The sequence below is a fragment of the Triplophysa rosa genome, linkage group LG10, assembly GCF_024868665.1.
Source record: "Triplophysa rosa linkage group LG10, Trosa_1v2, whole genome shotgun sequence".
Classification (NCBI taxonomy): Eukaryota; Metazoa; Chordata; class Actinopteri; order Cypriniformes; family Nemacheilidae; genus Triplophysa; species Triplophysa rosa.
The window spans coordinates 25997694-26015077 of NC_079899.1; the positions used below are offsets into that span (position 1 = coordinate 25997694).

A 17384-nucleotide genomic window follows, 5' to 3' on the forward strand; every position below is an offset into this window, starting at 1 on the left:
GCAAACAGAAGAGAGCCTCCAGGGGGACAGCGGAGCAGAGACGAGACTCATTTCCAAAACATTGACAGAAAGTCACATATACAACCTTCAATCAACATTCTAAAGCCTCTTCATCACTTTAACATCTGAATCCAGCTATTCACAAACGACTCTTCACACATTTCTTAGGCAAAGTTACACTTTTATCCAAAGTGATTTTTAATGGATTTATTCGATCAGTGCACGAATACGAAAGTGAATTTCAAGTTTAGATTTAGAGACAGAAGAAGCACTTTTATTTGACAATTGCATTAAAATGGTTCGTAATGAGTGTAATAATAATTCCTGTGACATGACGAATGTTTTCATCTGTCAGGTCATCATTCAGCAGCTCTCTGGCTCTTAGCTCAGAGTCAAGAAACCCGGCAGCAGTCGGATTCATTCTCTCGCGAGGAGAACAGAGGGCGTTAGGACCGAGAGACCCGTGCATGCGTGTGTTTGAGGAGAGAACAAAGGCTGACATGTGTAAGATGAAAGCTGAGTGAAATCTAAACTAATCAAACCCAACGAGACAGCTGGAGCCGGTTCAACACACAGACATTTAAACGCTCACATTCGCTCCGGGCTGAAAGAAAACAGTTCGGGTGGAGAGACGGCGAAGAAAAAACCCAATGCGCTGGCCGAGAGTCAAACAGGTGTATGAAAGAAACCCTCCTCGTGTCGAGGCTACAGTATGTGTTGTTTGTTTGCAAAGCAACACTAAAGGACGGGCGGACATGAATAAACACACGGCCACGGCACTTGTGACTCACAAACGTCTCTCTCTTTTCTTCTCTCTATTCAACAGCGTTCAAAAGAGACTCCAGTTCAAAGCACCAGGTTTTCTTTCAAACGCTCTAGTTTTAAAGGAGCTCTCGCTTAGAAAGACTTTCGCCCGCGGCGGGCCACAGGACGAATGCTTACAAAGCAGAACGTTAACAGTGGAGAAATGCTTTGATTTGACTTCAGGAGAGAGACACCAAACCCAAGTCAACACATTTACACACCTTCAAACTCTCACCGTCCCATCATGAGACACTTCATTGAGTTCACTTCAATTAAAACAGACATATCGGGTTTTTGAATATTCAGCGACAGATCGAACGCTCGGAGGTAAATCGAGTTGGATTAAAGATCACAAATACGAACACGAGACAAGAAACGACTTGTTGACAAGCTGGAGATCTCTGTTTGACTTTCTAGGACGAGGAACTGAGGTGTTTGCGTGATTACCCGAGAGACGTCGTGGCACGTCGCTGATGCTGGGCAAACCGGTGGCACGGGCGGATGACAGCGGGGTGGTGGAGTGGATGGATGGTGATGTCATCTGGCTCAGGTAAGGGGTGTAGGGCTGCTCATAGGACCAGGGTGGAGATGACTGAGTCTGACGTGGATCTACGGAGATGAGATATAAAGATCAGACCCGTCAAATGAACCATCAAAGAAACCTGTCCAGGTCATATACTGTACTGTATAAAGCTAGACTTGTTTGCGACATTGTTTTCACGACAGTCAAGCACATTTTCTTCATTCTCATTATTATAATAAAAATAACATGCTTAGTGTAAACTCAAACACAGATCGTTTCAATTATATCTTTCTATTGTATTTAGTGTTTTTGTCACGATGACACCAATCAGATCAAACGGAATAGCAAATGAACTGAAAAATAAAACACTTCAGTCATGAGAGGAGTCATTTCGCTAAAAGATTCTTTTCTTTACACCCAAGACACTTTTATTTTTATCCTTTCGGTTTAGGGGTCAATTATGAGCCGGACTGATTTTTGTGAGATTCACATTGACTAAAAGTGCATTAAACTCTTCGCCAGAGGAAAAAAGTGTCTGAAACCGCTCCCTATCTCCTACATAGTGCACTACATCGGGTGGCAACCATTTTGCAGTGGTGTCCGAAAACTGAGTGAACTACTTCATTCCCTACATTCGTTCACTCTGTTTTACCCACAATGCACTCTGATTTTGAGTGTACACTCGCTCACTCACTTTTTCCCATGCGCGACGACCGCTTGATTAGAATCAGCTGGAGATTAAATGAATGTTATAGACAGTGGTGCTTTATTTTGAATCTATTCAATCATTTTATTGAACGTAACAAACATTTTAGTAAATAAAGGTGGCAAACAGTTGTTTTGTTCTCTTTATTAAAAACGAATACAAAACCATGAAAAATAAGCGTTTACCATTTTATTAAGCAATCCATGAAGCCACACAGGTGTGATATAAGCGTTATGTCGAATGTCAGACGCAGGTTAAGCCCATTGAACTTTTTTTTGCGTCCGAAATTCCTGCACGTTAAAAAATAAATACGACCTCACGTTGTGTCAATCACATTTACACACTGCCTCCGATATTTTCGTCCGTCATAAAAAAATCGGATGGGGTTCGATTTTCTGCGTTTTTCGCATCCGTAGCAAGCATTTTGAGAAGCGTTTTTTAACAATTCAGAGACAACGTACAAACCAGCACCAAATACGAAAAAACGCATAGGAAAATTTACGTCAGCGATGAAATCAAATGTCATTGGCTATATAGGGAATAGTGAAGGAGAGAGCGCTTTAAGACACAGCATGAGTTTGTGTAACGTTTGAAGCGTTGCGGTATGTAAATAACTTCATGATAATAACACACAGAGTTTCCTGTTTGTTTTCGACAGCATTCTAGTAAACACATCATGTGCCCTGCAGGCTGGAGACGAACCCGGCCAATAACAAACAATGAGAGAGAGAGAGAGAGAGAGAGAGAGAGAGAGAGAGAGAGAGAGAGAGCAAAAAACCTCTCCAGAGTTTAGCACCAACCAACAGAAACATTGACACAAATGTCATGGAATTAAAGTTTCTGGTAATATTTACTCACGCTCACGTCCTTCGAAAAACCTTTTCTTTTTTTCCATGGAACACAAAAGAACAGAAAATATATATTTGGAGGAGAATTTTCACGCAGGAAAACAGAATCGCAGTACTCCATACAACTCATTTTATTCCATCATTTTTATACTTCTCTTCTGAAGTCAAACGGTTTCTTTGAGTTAGGAACAGACCAAAATCTGAGCAGATCACTACTTTCATGTGCTTTTGATGTGTTCGTCTTTTTATTAAAGCTCTATTAAATGGAAAAGGTGAATTCGTCAAAAATTCTCCTTTTGTGTTCCACAGAAGAAAGAAAACGATGCTGGGAAACTATTCCTGTCAGGTGACTCCAGCAAACCCGGATCAAATCAGACGGTTTTAGTCTTTGTTTTTGTTTTTGATACGACACTGATGAGAGACTGCTATCCAGTTGGCACATCCAGCGCTATCTCGTGTTTCTGAATCTGAACGCCATCCCTCTTTCTGTGTCTTGCATCATAAAAAGAGCAACATCAAACGTAACTGTAAATTACCTGAGATCTGAGTTTGCCCCTGCGGGTTGAAGGAGTTTGGCGTGACGTTGAGAGACGGTCGTGGACTCTGTGTTTGTACACCGACTCTCATGGTGGTCTGACGCAAGCGCTCTAACTCGCTCAGACGCTCTGAGAACAGCGCTGCTTTAGGAGGATCCTCCAGTTTCTGTCTGTGTCCTAACAGATCACATTAAACACAAATCATCACACATTAATACATCTGCAGTGTCAGCGCTGCTATCCTGCTCAAGGTTGTGTGAGTTTGGCCTTTTTCTACGGTTTTGGTCTGTTCCTCACACATGACTTTAGAAGACTGAAAACATCCGGTGCACAACTTGTCCTTTAATGCTGTTTTTATTGTCTTTTGTGTCCTGTTGTTGAAACTTGAATATACAAAAGCAAAGTGTTCCACCGTGAGAGTGAGTAGATGATGACAACATTAACCTTAAAAAAAAACATTAATCGCACTGTAAAAAAAATTCTGTAAAAAACGGAACTTTTCTGTAAACTGGAAAAACGGAAATGTACCGTAAAAAAAATTCTGTAAAATTATAGGATATATTTTCAATTGTTTTCCCCATTTTTCTTCTAAATGTGTTGTCTTGTTGTGTAATTTTATAGTTTTTGACCGTATTTCTAAAAAATAAACGGTAAAAAAAGAAATCTTGTTTAAAAAAACAAATTTTCTGACAGCGGGGGCGCCAGAAATAATCTGTAAAATTACATTTCCCCATTTTTCTTGTACATTTGAGGTCTTTTTATGTATCAAAAAATACATAAAAATATGTAAAAAACAGGAAAATTTAGATTTTTTTACATTTTACTTGGGAAATCTGTAAAACATTCTGTAAAATTACTTTTTTTTCAGTGCGTCATTACGTTACAACCCACGAGAAAGACAAATCACACATCACATCTCTTAAATATCTCAGTTTTTTCCATGAAGACATGAATGCGAATGGAAATATTTGCTCAAGTCTCATGTGCGTCTCAGATGTTTCTCCTGAGAAAACGAGTCAGAAATCTGACAAACGTGTCTGTCATGAGAGTTTGAGAAGAGATGTCGACAATGTGTCAAACTGAGCTCAGATGTGTCTCGTCTGCAATCAGAAGTCAATATGATTGAAGATCTCAATATAAACTCAAACATGTCTCATCACATTGACTCAAATCCAGATTATCTGACCTCTACAATCTACATTCAGTTACACCTCCAGTCTCTTCATGCATCACAGTTTCATTTATTTCTGTTTTTATTTCTCATAGGAGAAACATCAGAGACTAAGCTGATGCCTTCATGAAACACAACTTAGATCTCAATGAAATCTCTTTTGCGACAGACGGATGGTGTTTTTCGCAGTAGCGAGTAGAGAAGTGAAGCTGTTTTTCACCTGTTCATACACGCAGTTGTTCATGCAGAAGAATTTACAGTCAAATGACACAACTGCTAGATTTCCCTATTATTCCCATCACCACTAATATATGAGTCACGACAAAAGAACGAGCCAGCAATGTTTATTCATTCATTTCCCATCAAAGAGCACAAACTCAATCTCGTATCCTTCCACGAAGAGCACCAGTCACGCCATGCAAATCCCCACCGTCCCCAACCGGGTCCTTACGGGGCACCACGTCCGACAGACCGACCCAATTTCATTTGTTTGAATACATGTGAAAGTGTCTTTTTACTCTCTGAGTTCCTGTGAGTGCATGTCAAGTAAATATCGAACAAAAGAAAAGAAACTCTCTGGCCGCTCTCCAGTTGGCGGATAGAGAACCAAAGTTCCCTCCAATCTGGCAAAACCTGATTGTGTTGTGTGTGAGTAAGCTGAACAAACATGAAGCTTTGTGAGTCTTCATTCAGACGTCCAGAGAGACAGAGAGACGTGAACCTGACGCAAATCATCTTCTCTCTTACAGGTGACATGAAACAGAAGCTCACACCAGTTTGATGGCAATGCAAACTGAGTTTAAAGTGAGATCTCTGACGTGCGATTGACATCTTCAGAGGAGACGGAGAGATTCCTGCCGTCAGATTTCTGATGCTTCTGATTTATCTTCATTTAACCTCACAGTTGTCCAGGAGATATTAATGAGATCTGTGTGATTGTGATGTGTGTTGTGTTGTGTTGTGTTGTGTTGAGAGAAGAGATGAAGCAGATGACGTTCACCACTTCACTTCCAGAAAGAAGAAAGAATGTGAAATGATTCAGCCGGAACAAAGGAAAATCCCTAACGCTCATACCCTGAGACATCTGTCAACAATACACATCAAGAGTACTCGCATTTATCTCCAATAAACACTAACACAGCACACAATGACGAAAACATCCGAATATTGAGAGACTAGGACATAAAAAACTTCACGCATGCTGTCAGAATGTTAGTATGTTGTTTGTTTGTTTGTGCTGTGATCATGTGAAGATGAACAGCACACGTGTCCTGAATGATCTGGGAGCGATTTGACATCATTTCAGTCACAGGCCTCCACATGAGAAATACGTAAGTGTATAGTGAACAGATAAACAGAGTATACGGTAGTGCTTACTAAGATAAAAAAAACACGGTAGTATCTTGGAATTTTACAACAGTTTACTATATGTAGGGACATTTAGAGCCTCTAAAGAATTCCATTTAAGGTTTAACGTTTGTATATAAACATGGGCATCGAGTGAATAATACTGCTGTATTTACATTTACATTTAGTCATTTAGCAGACGCTTTCATCCAAACGAGGGAAACGATGGAAGCAGTTGGAACAACATGAGGACAACAAAAAGCACAAGTGCAGTAAACCTGGTCTCATATAGCCCATAACAGTATACAGAGCGAAGGGGTTTTATGGATGAAAGAGCAGAAAAGAGATGAAGTCAGAACTGATGGGTCAGGTGCTGACGGAAGAGATGTGTTTTCAGACGAATCTTAAAGATGGCCACAGAACCTGCTGATCTTGTAGCAGCGGGCAGATCATTACACAGATGTGGAACCCATCCAGAGAAGGTACGTCAGAGACATTTTTTACCTTTTCGGGATGGCACCTCAAGACGACGTTCGTTTGCATACATCGTTGTTCGGGTACATAAGTCTGCATTAGCGACTGATGATGGGAGTGCCAATCCAGTGGTGGTCTTGTAGGTCAGGAGCAGAGTCTTGATTTTGATGAGAGCGACTATAGGGAGCCAATGTACCTTAATGAAGAGAGGAGTGATGTGCGCTCTCTTCGGTTCATTGAACACCACAGTTCTCGCCCCCCATTGACTCCCATAGTAGGAAAAATGACAATGGTGGTCAAAAGTGCCCCACAACTGTTTGCTGTCCTACATTCTTCAAAATATCATCTTTTGTGTTCAACAGAACAAAAAATGATATACAAAAAGTATTTTTCCTACTGTGGGAGTCAATGGGGTCCAAGATCAAAGACATTTATACAGATTTGGAACAACTTGAGAGTAAAAGAAGGCAGAATTCTCCTTTTTGGGTGAAGTGTCCCTTTAAAAGAGCAGAAACACACAGAGAGAGAGAGAGAGAGAGAGAGAGAGAGAAATGTGACGGCAGCCAAGTACTTCTGGAGTTGTGCCAGTCTCTCATGTGTGGTCTGAGTTTATGTTTCTGACTTCAGGAAATCAGCCACGCCAACACAGGGCACACGCACACGCAACTACAGCTTCATAAAACCATGAAATCAGCATGTGATTGACACTATTACACACCATTTCATCACTAGAACATACAGACTGAATGAGTTAATGAATCTAGTAACAGAAACTTCTGTCTGTTCCTCACGCTTTCATTTAAGAATCTGTGAATCAGCGTCTGTGAGTTCAGCACATGTGTTTAAATCAGACAGATTTCCGCCAGCGTTTCTATCCCGAGAGTGTCTTCATTTTCACCGATTTACTACAGTGAGTATTGACTTGTGTATCATATATGCATCGCAGACAGTGTGTGTGTGCGCGTGTGCGTGTGTGTGTGTGCGTCCATATACAGTATGTGTGTGTGTGCGCGTGTGTGTGTGTGAAGGGTAAACCCTACGGTATGGGGACAAAATGTCCCCACAAAGATGGCAATATGCAAAACCCTTGTCCTTGTGGGGACATTTTGTTGTCCCCATGAGGAAACAAGCTTATAAATCATACAGAATGAACTTTTGTGAAAATGTAAAAGAGCAGACAGTTGTGTGTGATTGTTAGGGGTAGGGGGTAGGGAATATGATATACAGTTTGTACAGTATAAAAACCATTGCATCTATGGAATGTCCCCATAAAACATGAAAACCCAACATGCGTGTGTGTGTGCGCGCGTGTGCGCGTGCCTCCTCTATAAAGTATTGCTGTTGATCTGTGTGTCTGTCATCATGATTCCTAAAAACACTCCAAACATATCTGAGATGCTGTGATTTTGGGATAATAACACAACAAATCATTTGTTTGTCAATGATGATGCTGATGCTGTATATACCGTCTATCATAAAACCACTATTTGTAAGCAGAATATGTGTGTTATTGCAAAACTGTAAGTGACCATCTGAAAGTTAATAAATCTATTGGATGATGTAATAAACGCTGGCTTATCACTGGTTCAGAAGAACTTCCTGTTTCACTACACAAACATTTGAGCAAAATACAACCTACAGAATATGGATAACTAATTTAAAATGTTAAACAAATAGATTAAATGATACATGTTCGATTGAAAAAATACTAATAAATAAATAACTGAAACCGGAAGGAAGTCTGGAGCAGTGTTTACGGCTTGCAAAGTGGTCGAACGGAAAACTTGAAGTGGAAACTCTCATCCGCTGTCATGAATGTCCGTTTCAGACAGTTTTCAGATGTCGTTTGGACGTGTGTTTGTGGAGAACACAGGCAGATATATTCAGCTGTCTTCAGTTAGTTTTGTGTTTTGAATGGAGTGTTTTGTCTGAGGGCTTTTCTGTGTGTTTGTACGTGTCTGCACACGCAGAACTGAGTTCAAAGGACATCACAGGTTCACCTCTGACAAACCACAACCAAAAACAACCCGACATCAGCCACATGTTTATCTGCAACAGATTCATTCAAATCATATGATTTCAACATCAAAATCCTAGATTTACAGGTGTTTATAATACATTTGTATATTTTCTATTGCTTTATCAAAATTAACAAAAGAACGAGAGAGAGAGAGAGAGAGAGAGAGAGAGAGAGAGAGAGAGAGAGAGAGAGAGAGAGAGAGAGAAAACTAAACAGTAGTGTGTGTGTTGGTGTAAAATATAAAAACCGCGCGTGGCGTGTCAAGCTGAAGGTACACACACATGTTGGCATCCGAGTTTTATTCATGGTTGTCTAATACTGTAGAAAATTACTAACGTTATATGACTGATCTCAGATCTTACATACAAAGTCAATGCAAAGAAGCGTAGAAACGCGAATCAGGTGGCACGATTGCCGCGAACGCGCATCAATCTCGTCTTCCGCGAAGGTTGAAAATATTTGTCAGATCGCGCTAAAATAACAAACTTTTCCCGCGAGTAATAAAGAGCGTGGAACGCGATTGTTCGTGTTTGGTGTAAACCCGGCAAAAGACGCGTGATAAGTAGTTCTGACACTACTGCCCGGTTTTGCAGACAAGGCTTAAGACTAGTCCCAGACTAAAATGAAAGTTTGAGCGGTCTCTACTAAAAAAAATTGCCCTGAAATATTTTTAAATATGTCAGTGTCATTGTTTTGTCTCAAGATGCACACCAGTCAGTCATATTTTTATCTCAGGCATTTTATTAAAAGCCACTTAAATATCCTAATTTAACTAAAGCATAGTCCTGGCTTAAGCTAAGCATTGTCTGTGAAACCGGGCCTATATGTGAATGCAAGATCGAATCCGCCTTTTTCGAATCCACCCTAACCCGAACTACATTTTCACATCACAAATCGCGACATACAGGCAATTATTTTCAAAAAAATGAAGAAAATATCAGAAAATGGCTAACAGGTGATCAATAATAAAGTGCGTGGTAAGGTTAGGGGTAGAGAGGTCTTTATTGTCTCAATTAGTTGGCATCCATTTAATACATGGATAATCCATTTAATCATTTACACAGCTATTATTATTGTATAATGTATAATGTACAACATTACTTTGTTTACCTTGCTGTGTCGAAACGGAATGAAGTTTAATTTATATCTCTGAATGAGCTCGTCAGTGTCAATGTGATTGAGGTGGCCAAACATATGAAGGAATTTGTCCGATCAAATGAAAGAAGGCGGGATTTGCTGTATTGACAGAAGCCGAGGTTGGAATGATGTAAGTAGCTAAATGTTTAATGTTTGACAACTGTATTAATGTTAGGGCCGTTCACATGTCGTGTGTAAAAACACGTGCAAAACGCAGGCTGCGTCATTTTTTCCCTCTTTGTGCCGCTTGGGAGTTTGCGCTCCCTCAGGGTCTGCCGTTACATTACATTTACATCTACGCATTTGGCAGAAGCTTTTATCCAAAGCAACTTACATTGCACTGTACTATACATTTGTCTCTGTCTGACTATGTGCAATCGCCTGGATCGAACCCATGACTTTAGGGTTGCTAGCGCCATGCTCTAACCACAGAGCGTTACTATTTGAGCGTTACTATTTGAGCGTTACTATTTGAGCGGTACTATTTGAGCGTTACTATTTGAGCGTTACTATTTGAGCGTTACTATTTGAGCGTTACTATTTGAGCAGGATTTACGCGCATCAACATTCAAGTAAAAACCCAGAGTAAACAGCCGACCTCCAGTAATGCGCAACGTAGTCGCGAACAGACGGAGGGGCCCGTTAAAAGTTTTTGCGTATGAGCCCGGACCTGACATGTTGGTTTTTCTGTGAATGTTTTTCAGCACGACGGCACGGATCATCTCTGATAATAACTGTGTGTGTTCTTCATCTCTCCAATGTAAAGTGGCGTCAGTCAGAGAGAACAAACTCATTTCACATGTATTCAAAGTCAGAAATACACCACAAATTGAGCTTAAAATACTTTCCAGTAATAGATTCCTCAGAGACGTTTCACTCACAAAAACCCTTGAACCACAGCACTACATATTCAATATTCCCTTAAAGAAATGGTACATTTTATATTGCTGTTTGTTGTCTTTTCACATTTAACACAGCAAGAAATAATGACTCCGTATCTCTCGCTTTAAACCCTCCGACATGAACTCCAACCTTCACCCTCACCAAACTCAAAGTGGAAATCTGGATAAGAAAATGATTCCTTCTTTTAAATGCTGAAGTTTTCGAGCTCTCCTGTGAGTTGTGTATTGATTTGAAAGTGTCGGCGTTGTGAGAGGGTCTTTCAGCAGCAGATCCGTACGAGAGAGGATCAGGTATCCTCATTATGAGGCTGCTGCTGGAAACACAAGGCCCTCTCTCTAAAGGTCTTAGACGCCCTTCCCCGTCTATTAGTTCAAATTACCTTTAATAACCAGAGTTACACCAGACCACCACATGATTCCACACGCGTGCCATGAGACCTAACAACACACGCTCCAGTTATACAACATCATCATGACGTCATGAACATGCGCAGGGATGAGACTTTAATGTCGTGGTCATGTTCGTCTGAGCACTCTGATCTGAATCTGATGTACGTATACCAGTAACACCAGTAGATTTTGACCTTGTGGGGACATTTTGTAGGTGCGCATGAGGGAAAACAGCTTATAAATCATACAGAATGATATTTATTGAAAATGTAAGAATGCAGAAGGGTTAGGGAATAGAATAGATCATAAGCCTCATATAAAATCAATGGAAGTCTATGGAATGTCCCCATAAAACATGGAAACCACTGTGTGTGTTTGTGCGTGCATGTGTGTGTGTGTGTGTGTGTGTGTGTGTGTGTGTGTGTGTGCGCGTGTGTGTGTTGGCTCTCTTTGGTTGATGTAAGTGATGTTTTCTTTAGGAATGAGCAGACGCTGCTGGAGAGTTTCACAGTAGTCGAGTCATCTCTGCTCTTTCTCAATAATTCACACCGTTAAAGCAAAGTGTCGAGCACCTTAGCAACAACACAAACACAATGTACAGAACCTTCATTAACACGCCTGACATCACATCCCTACAAGACCACAACAACATCTTCAAGACACGTCTCTCTCTCTCTCTCTCTCTGTGTGTGCGTGTGTGTGCGTGTGTGTGTGTGTGTGTGTGAGTGCGTGTGTGTGCGTGAGTGTGTGTGCATGTGTGTGTGTGAGTGCGTGTGTGTGCGTGTGTGGGTGTGTGTCTGCGTGTGTGTGCGTGAGTGTGTGAGGAATGTGTGCAGTGTGTGTGTGTGTGTGTGTGTTTGTGTGTGTGTGTGTGTGCATGTGGGTGTGTGACTGTGTGTGTGTGCGTGAGTGTGTGGGTGTGAGGAATGTGAGCAGTGTGTGCGCAGTTACAGGCAGCGTCAGCTACACAACACACACACACACACTCACAGGATGTTGCACAACTCAGATGTCTGTGCATGTGTCATCATTTCCTGTCTTACCACCTGCCATGTGCTTACAAACATCAACACAACCATGACAAATACACACTTACAGATAAACACTGAGAGAGAGAGAGAGAGAGAGAGAGAGAGAGAGAGACTTCTACAGAAAAAGAACTGATTCTGATCACCTACATTCAATCTAACATCCTGACAAACTGCTCTCATCATTTTACTTTGACCTCACAATCTGTGAGGGTTTTAAACTGTGTTTGTGTTTCAGGTGACGATGTTTCATTCAGGTACAGGAACAGTTTTTCACCATCAAAATGAATCAAATCTGGTCTCATCTTGTATTTTTTCATGTTTAATATTCGGTTCTGATCAGAAATAACGTCTGATTACAAAAGTTAAACTGCGGCCTCAATGTTTTTGACATCTCTGCTCTTAAGATGTTAGTCATTCTATAAGTCTGCAACCTCAGAAAGAGAAAATAAACAGAAAAATGATTGTGTTTACAGCAACAGAAGCTGTGTTTGGCGTGTGAGATGAAAGAGTCGCTCAGCTCCTCTGCCACATGATGTGATCATTACCAGAAGAAGAAAAGAAACAAACGAACACAAGTTCTTTCTGTGTTTGTGATGATTCATTGTGATGAAACAATAACTTAAATACATGAAACAACATCTGTTTTAATGTCATTACTTTGACACAACCAGTTGTCTATTTTCAGACCTTTGACCGTCATGTCAGACTGTAATAGAAACCCAGAATAGAGAAAGTCAAACCCTGTGTATGATCTTTCTTCCACATGAAAGTCGTTACGCAGCGCAGCTTCTTCTAACAGTTTTTTTATTTCAGGCAATGAAAGCGGCACACATCTCATCTGCCGTGAGTCCAGACTTCACATCATGAAGTCTTTTATAAATGAAGAGAACCTGAGATTTTCTCCAGATCAGTTCCTCTGGGAGAGAAAAAGAGAAAAGCTGTTTCTTGTTTTTCTGTTCAGTGTATCGGCAAAACAAAGCAGCGTTTCTGTCCTGTCACATAAATGTTCAACTTAATCTCTTAATGTCTTCACAAAAACTGAATAAACAGTTTGGATTTGATTTCCAGAGATCAGTATTCATACCCCCACCCTGCAGTCTGATGATGTAGTTTTTATTATTTTAGTGCTTTACGTTTAAAATAACTCAAATCTGCACTATACAGACATCACACTGTGCGTATCCCATGATGCTTCCTAGGGGTTGCACGAACTCGACCAGTCGACATTAATGCCCTGGCGCGACATTTTAAGCCTGGTGGTCATGTGTTGTTGTTTTTCGCAACTAAAACCAGGCGGAAAACGCGCGCCGCTTTCTCTCGTCCAATGACCCGCGTCAACTTTTACAATAATAAAAGTTGACGTATTACCATCTCGATGTGGCGCCGACGCACCCTAGAGAAATGTGCATTTAAAAAAACGAACTTGCGCACGCAAAAGACGCGAAATGTGAATCTCCCCCGGCTGCACAGCCCCGCTACCACCGACCTCGCGCTTTAAAATAGTTTTATTTTAGTTTAGTTGTCGTTGCTCTTGTGCAATAGATGAACAACAGTTTATTTGTATGATATATGTTTAGAGGATATTTTGCGGGAGTCCCACCGTTCTCCCGCAGCCTGCGCACACGAGTATCTTACTGCCCACACCCATCAAATCTTCTTGCAAAACATTTCCTCCTAGCTCTTTTTTTATTATTTTATATTTTATAAGGTCGTTGAACCCCTAATGCATACTGTCTGTGTACTGTCTAATTACTGCTTTACACAAAATATGTGTAACAGTTATACAACATTTCAAGCAGTCGTAGGATTTTTTTCGGTAATATAGATATGTAGGGCACACTGGCCTCCGGACACATCGACGCGTCCGCCATCTTGAAACAGTCAACATTTCAGTTGCTGTCGTCACTCACAGTAAAGTTCTCCAGAGACTGTACAGAGATGTGCAAACCTCTCACGAGAATGTGTTGATTTGTGTTTAACATGTTTAACTCAATATTACAGGTTTTTAAGCTATGGTGATTGTTTATGTCTTTGTCTTGTTGTCTTGTGATGACAATGTTTGTGTCCATACAACAGCATGCGATTGCAGACACGCACAGATCAGCTTTGTTCCAGTGTGAAGGACGACTGATGTGTAGAAATGAGGCATCTACAGTATATGAATGCATACAGTATCTAGAAAGTGTAACCCTAATATCCCAACATGCCGTTTAAAAACAACACGTAATGTGTATAGTAATCAAAATTCTAGTATCCAGAATCCAGTTTACTGTAAATACTCGACATTATCCAGATCCCCGGGTCAAAGACACGACACAAAAAAGCGACAGACACAAGCGGTGAATACAGTAAACATTTTCACAAGTCAAGTGTTGGTGAAAGGACGTCTTTGTGCATCCCCTAACACAATCTCATCATCACACCACACGTCTCTGCCCACCTCTCCAGGACTGGACGACACCGTACAGCAGACGTGTAGTGTAGCGCGTGCCGATCACGTGACGTGTGATGTTTGATGCGGTACTCACGTCGTGGCTCTCGCGGTCCGTCCACTGTGACCTTTATGGCTCGGTGATAAGTGGCCACTTGGGGTGGGTTTGTGAATACTGTGATTGTCAGCGTGAAGCTCTTTCCTGCAAAACACAAAAAAGGTTCAACCCCGATTAATCCGCTGGACAATGTGCCGTATTCATTTGACGCGAGTCATTTGCATTTCTGCGCGTCTGACGGTGATGACAGTGGGATTTTAACTGCCAGCGATTGAGACGGACAATAAAAGAATTGGTTTGAAAAATGACCCGTTCTGAGCTCAGAATTTGGTCATCGGACATCATACAAGAATTATAAATGAAGAGATTCTAACTGGTGTACTTGAATCAGAAAACTAAAGTTATTGACTTTCTTGATTTATTTGATTGATTTTGATTACACGGCTCGTTGGAATGCTTGATTCTGATTGGCCAATCGCGACATTTGCAGGTTCGTTATTGCCAGATCCCAGGGATTGCACATACTTAGAAAGAAATGTATAGTATAATGCAATGTAAGTCGCTTTGGATAAAAGCGTCTGCCAAATGCATAAATGTCAATATTTACAAATGATTAAACCAAATTGTGTTGAAGTGTTGAAGATGTGTGTGTATGTGTGTATGGTCTAGTTTTTATATCCCGGTGGGGACTTAAACCTGAATACAAACCAACTCGTGGACTCGTGTCAAAAAAGCTTACAAATTGTACAGAACGATATTTTTTTAAATCTAAAAATGCAAGAAGTTTGCTATGATCTTTAGGTTTAGGGGATGGGTTAGGGGTTAAAATATACAGTTTGTACAGTATAAAAAACATTACGCCTATGGACTGTCCCCACGGAGATAATAAACCAGACATGTGTGTGTGCGTGTGTGCGTGTGTGTGAAGGCCACTGTTGTTTCACCTGACATGACTTTTTTTTCCAAAAAACGACATTGCGCATTGATAAAATCACAAAAGGGAATAAAATGTGAGCTTTAAATGTAAGATATCTGACAATGTGTTATTTGTAATTTAGGCTGAAGAAGTATAACACACTGTCAGTAGTGAGAGGAAATATTACTTAATATGCCGTGTCATGTGTGAAGTATGCAGTATGCAGTAAGAATCACAGAGGAAGAAGTGGGCGACTGACACACGTCTACACACGTCCACACACACTTACACTTCGCTCACACTGCCTGTATCACAACTCAACACAACACACTTGCTGCGTCCCAATTCAACTCAACTCTCAACTCAACTTTATTTATATAGCGCTTTTACAATTTTCATTCAATTCACATACTATCCATCCTAAATAGTATTCGAAATTAAAATTAGTATGTCCCAAATCATAGTATGCTAGATGAGTGTTCTTAAAGTACCCGGATGGTCTACTGTTTCTGGTGAAGCTTCGAAGTGCAGATTACAAAAAGTGTGCTTGTTGCTCTCTATGTTACAGAATAGACAGTTTCAACTGAACAATAATGAAAAAAATAAATAAAAAAATATTTTTGTTGTATCTAAAAGTAGAATATCAAAAAGGGTGTTAACACCACTCACGTGTTCTTCATAAAATGTCAAAATCTAGTTTTGAATAACTGAATGTTATTTGTAGAAATAATGTATTTGATAGATTTAGCTGTTATGCATACACACACATATATATATATATACATATATATATTCTCATAGTTTGGTGAAGTTCTTGTAAATGTTACGCACTATTTCAAGTCGTCACTGTGTTGCTAAAGTGATTCTTCTTCTGTTCTCCCACAGGAATTCAACCATAAGCCCCCAAATGTGCATCTGAGCCAACAGACCCACCCAAACCCATCCCTGTCAGCTAACACACACACGCACGCACGCCATGGCCCTGCCCAGCGTCTAACCACTCCATCACCCCGTCTATCTAACACTCGCTGTCCAGTAACTAAAAATATCTGTAACACTGGATCATTCACTAGTGCTTTCTGAAACCAAACTGGAAAGACTTGAGTGTAATATTCATAAACTTTCAAATCGTTCAAATTCATTCAGTGAGCTTATCAAAACACACATGATGAATTGCCTCGGGAAACTCTATTTCTGAAGGTAACTCAAGTAGCGCTGTTGTTTTTCTGATGTGTAATTTCTTTGATTGTGGTTGATCTTATTCTAATCGTTCTCATCGCTCGCCGTATCCTTTTCCATATTTAATTTCCTTATGCTGCGTTATCTTCTCCACACACTTCCTCCCTGAGATCTCGTGTCATAGATAGAAGAAATTCAAGCCTGTGAAGGTGTGGGTCTCCTAAGCCCGCTTCACCCTGACAGCTGTGACGAGTTCACACACACACACAGCGTGTCGCGGGGTGTGTAAGGACATGCAGTATTGCAGGAATGCACAGAGACCGCTGGATGCAGGATCACTGCACACATTACATTCATTAACTACACACATGCAGTTGAGCGGCACATGACTGATGAACAAAAAGTGTTGCAGAAATTTTCAGGCCTTAAAAGTAAAGATTAGTGCTTGACTCTAATGTCTTTTTATTGTCCGTCGCTGATAGCAATAGACAAAACCACACGAAACAGCCACATATTCCGCTTGATCATGTTTAGACGTGAGGGATTCCCCGCTGCACACGTATGTTCTTTATTTCAAGTGCCTGCGCGGATCAGGAGGGCATGTCTAGACGGAGTAAACGCAGCCTGCGGCATCACACCCGTCTGATCTCACGTTCTCTTCAAAGGTCTGCCTTCCGACATCATCACAACAAGAGTGGGATTTCTTCTTCACAATAATTGCAAGCATATCAAAAGAAGCATTCATCGCCGAATTCACAACTTCAATTTACAAACAATATGACACGTGATGTGAATATGCAGGCGTGATGTGCTACGTGGTTTTTAAACTTTGTAAGTATACTTCAATGACAAAAGGCATATCTTTTTATTTATTGTCCATATGGATGCAATCAGATGGACTGTGATTCATT

At 40.7% G+C, this 17384-nt stretch overlaps 1 protein-coding gene and 1 long non-coding RNA gene across 4 annotated transcripts in view; one reads left to right on the forward strand and one right to left on the reverse strand.

Annotated features, from left to right (window-relative positions):
- The window catches only part of runx2a (RUNX family transcription factor 2a), a 42982-nt gene that overhangs the window by 4941 nt on the left and 20657 nt on the right, over nucleotides 1-17384 (reverse strand). For 2 of the 3 annotated variants that reach the window (XM_057344913.1, XM_057344912.1), the window contains exons 5-7: nucleotides 14418-14522; nucleotides 3418-3594; nucleotides 1252-1413 (exon numbers count right to left, since the gene is read on the reverse strand). In XM_057344913.1, coding sequence (XP_057200896.1) covers nucleotides 1252-1413; nucleotides 3418-3594; nucleotides 14418-14522 — 444 coding nt within the window. The remainder of the gene's footprint in view (nucleotides 1-1251; nucleotides 1414-3417; nucleotides 3595-14417; nucleotides 14523-17384) is intronic. The other variant, XM_057344914.1, reaches the window with a different exon arrangement.
- LOC130560859 (uncharacterized) lies at nucleotides 153-12703 on the forward strand. The gene is made up of 3 exons (XR_008963764.1): nucleotides 153-1131; nucleotides 1222-1354; nucleotides 5338-12703. It is a non-coding gene; the product is annotated as an uncharacterized LOC130560859 (long non-coding RNA).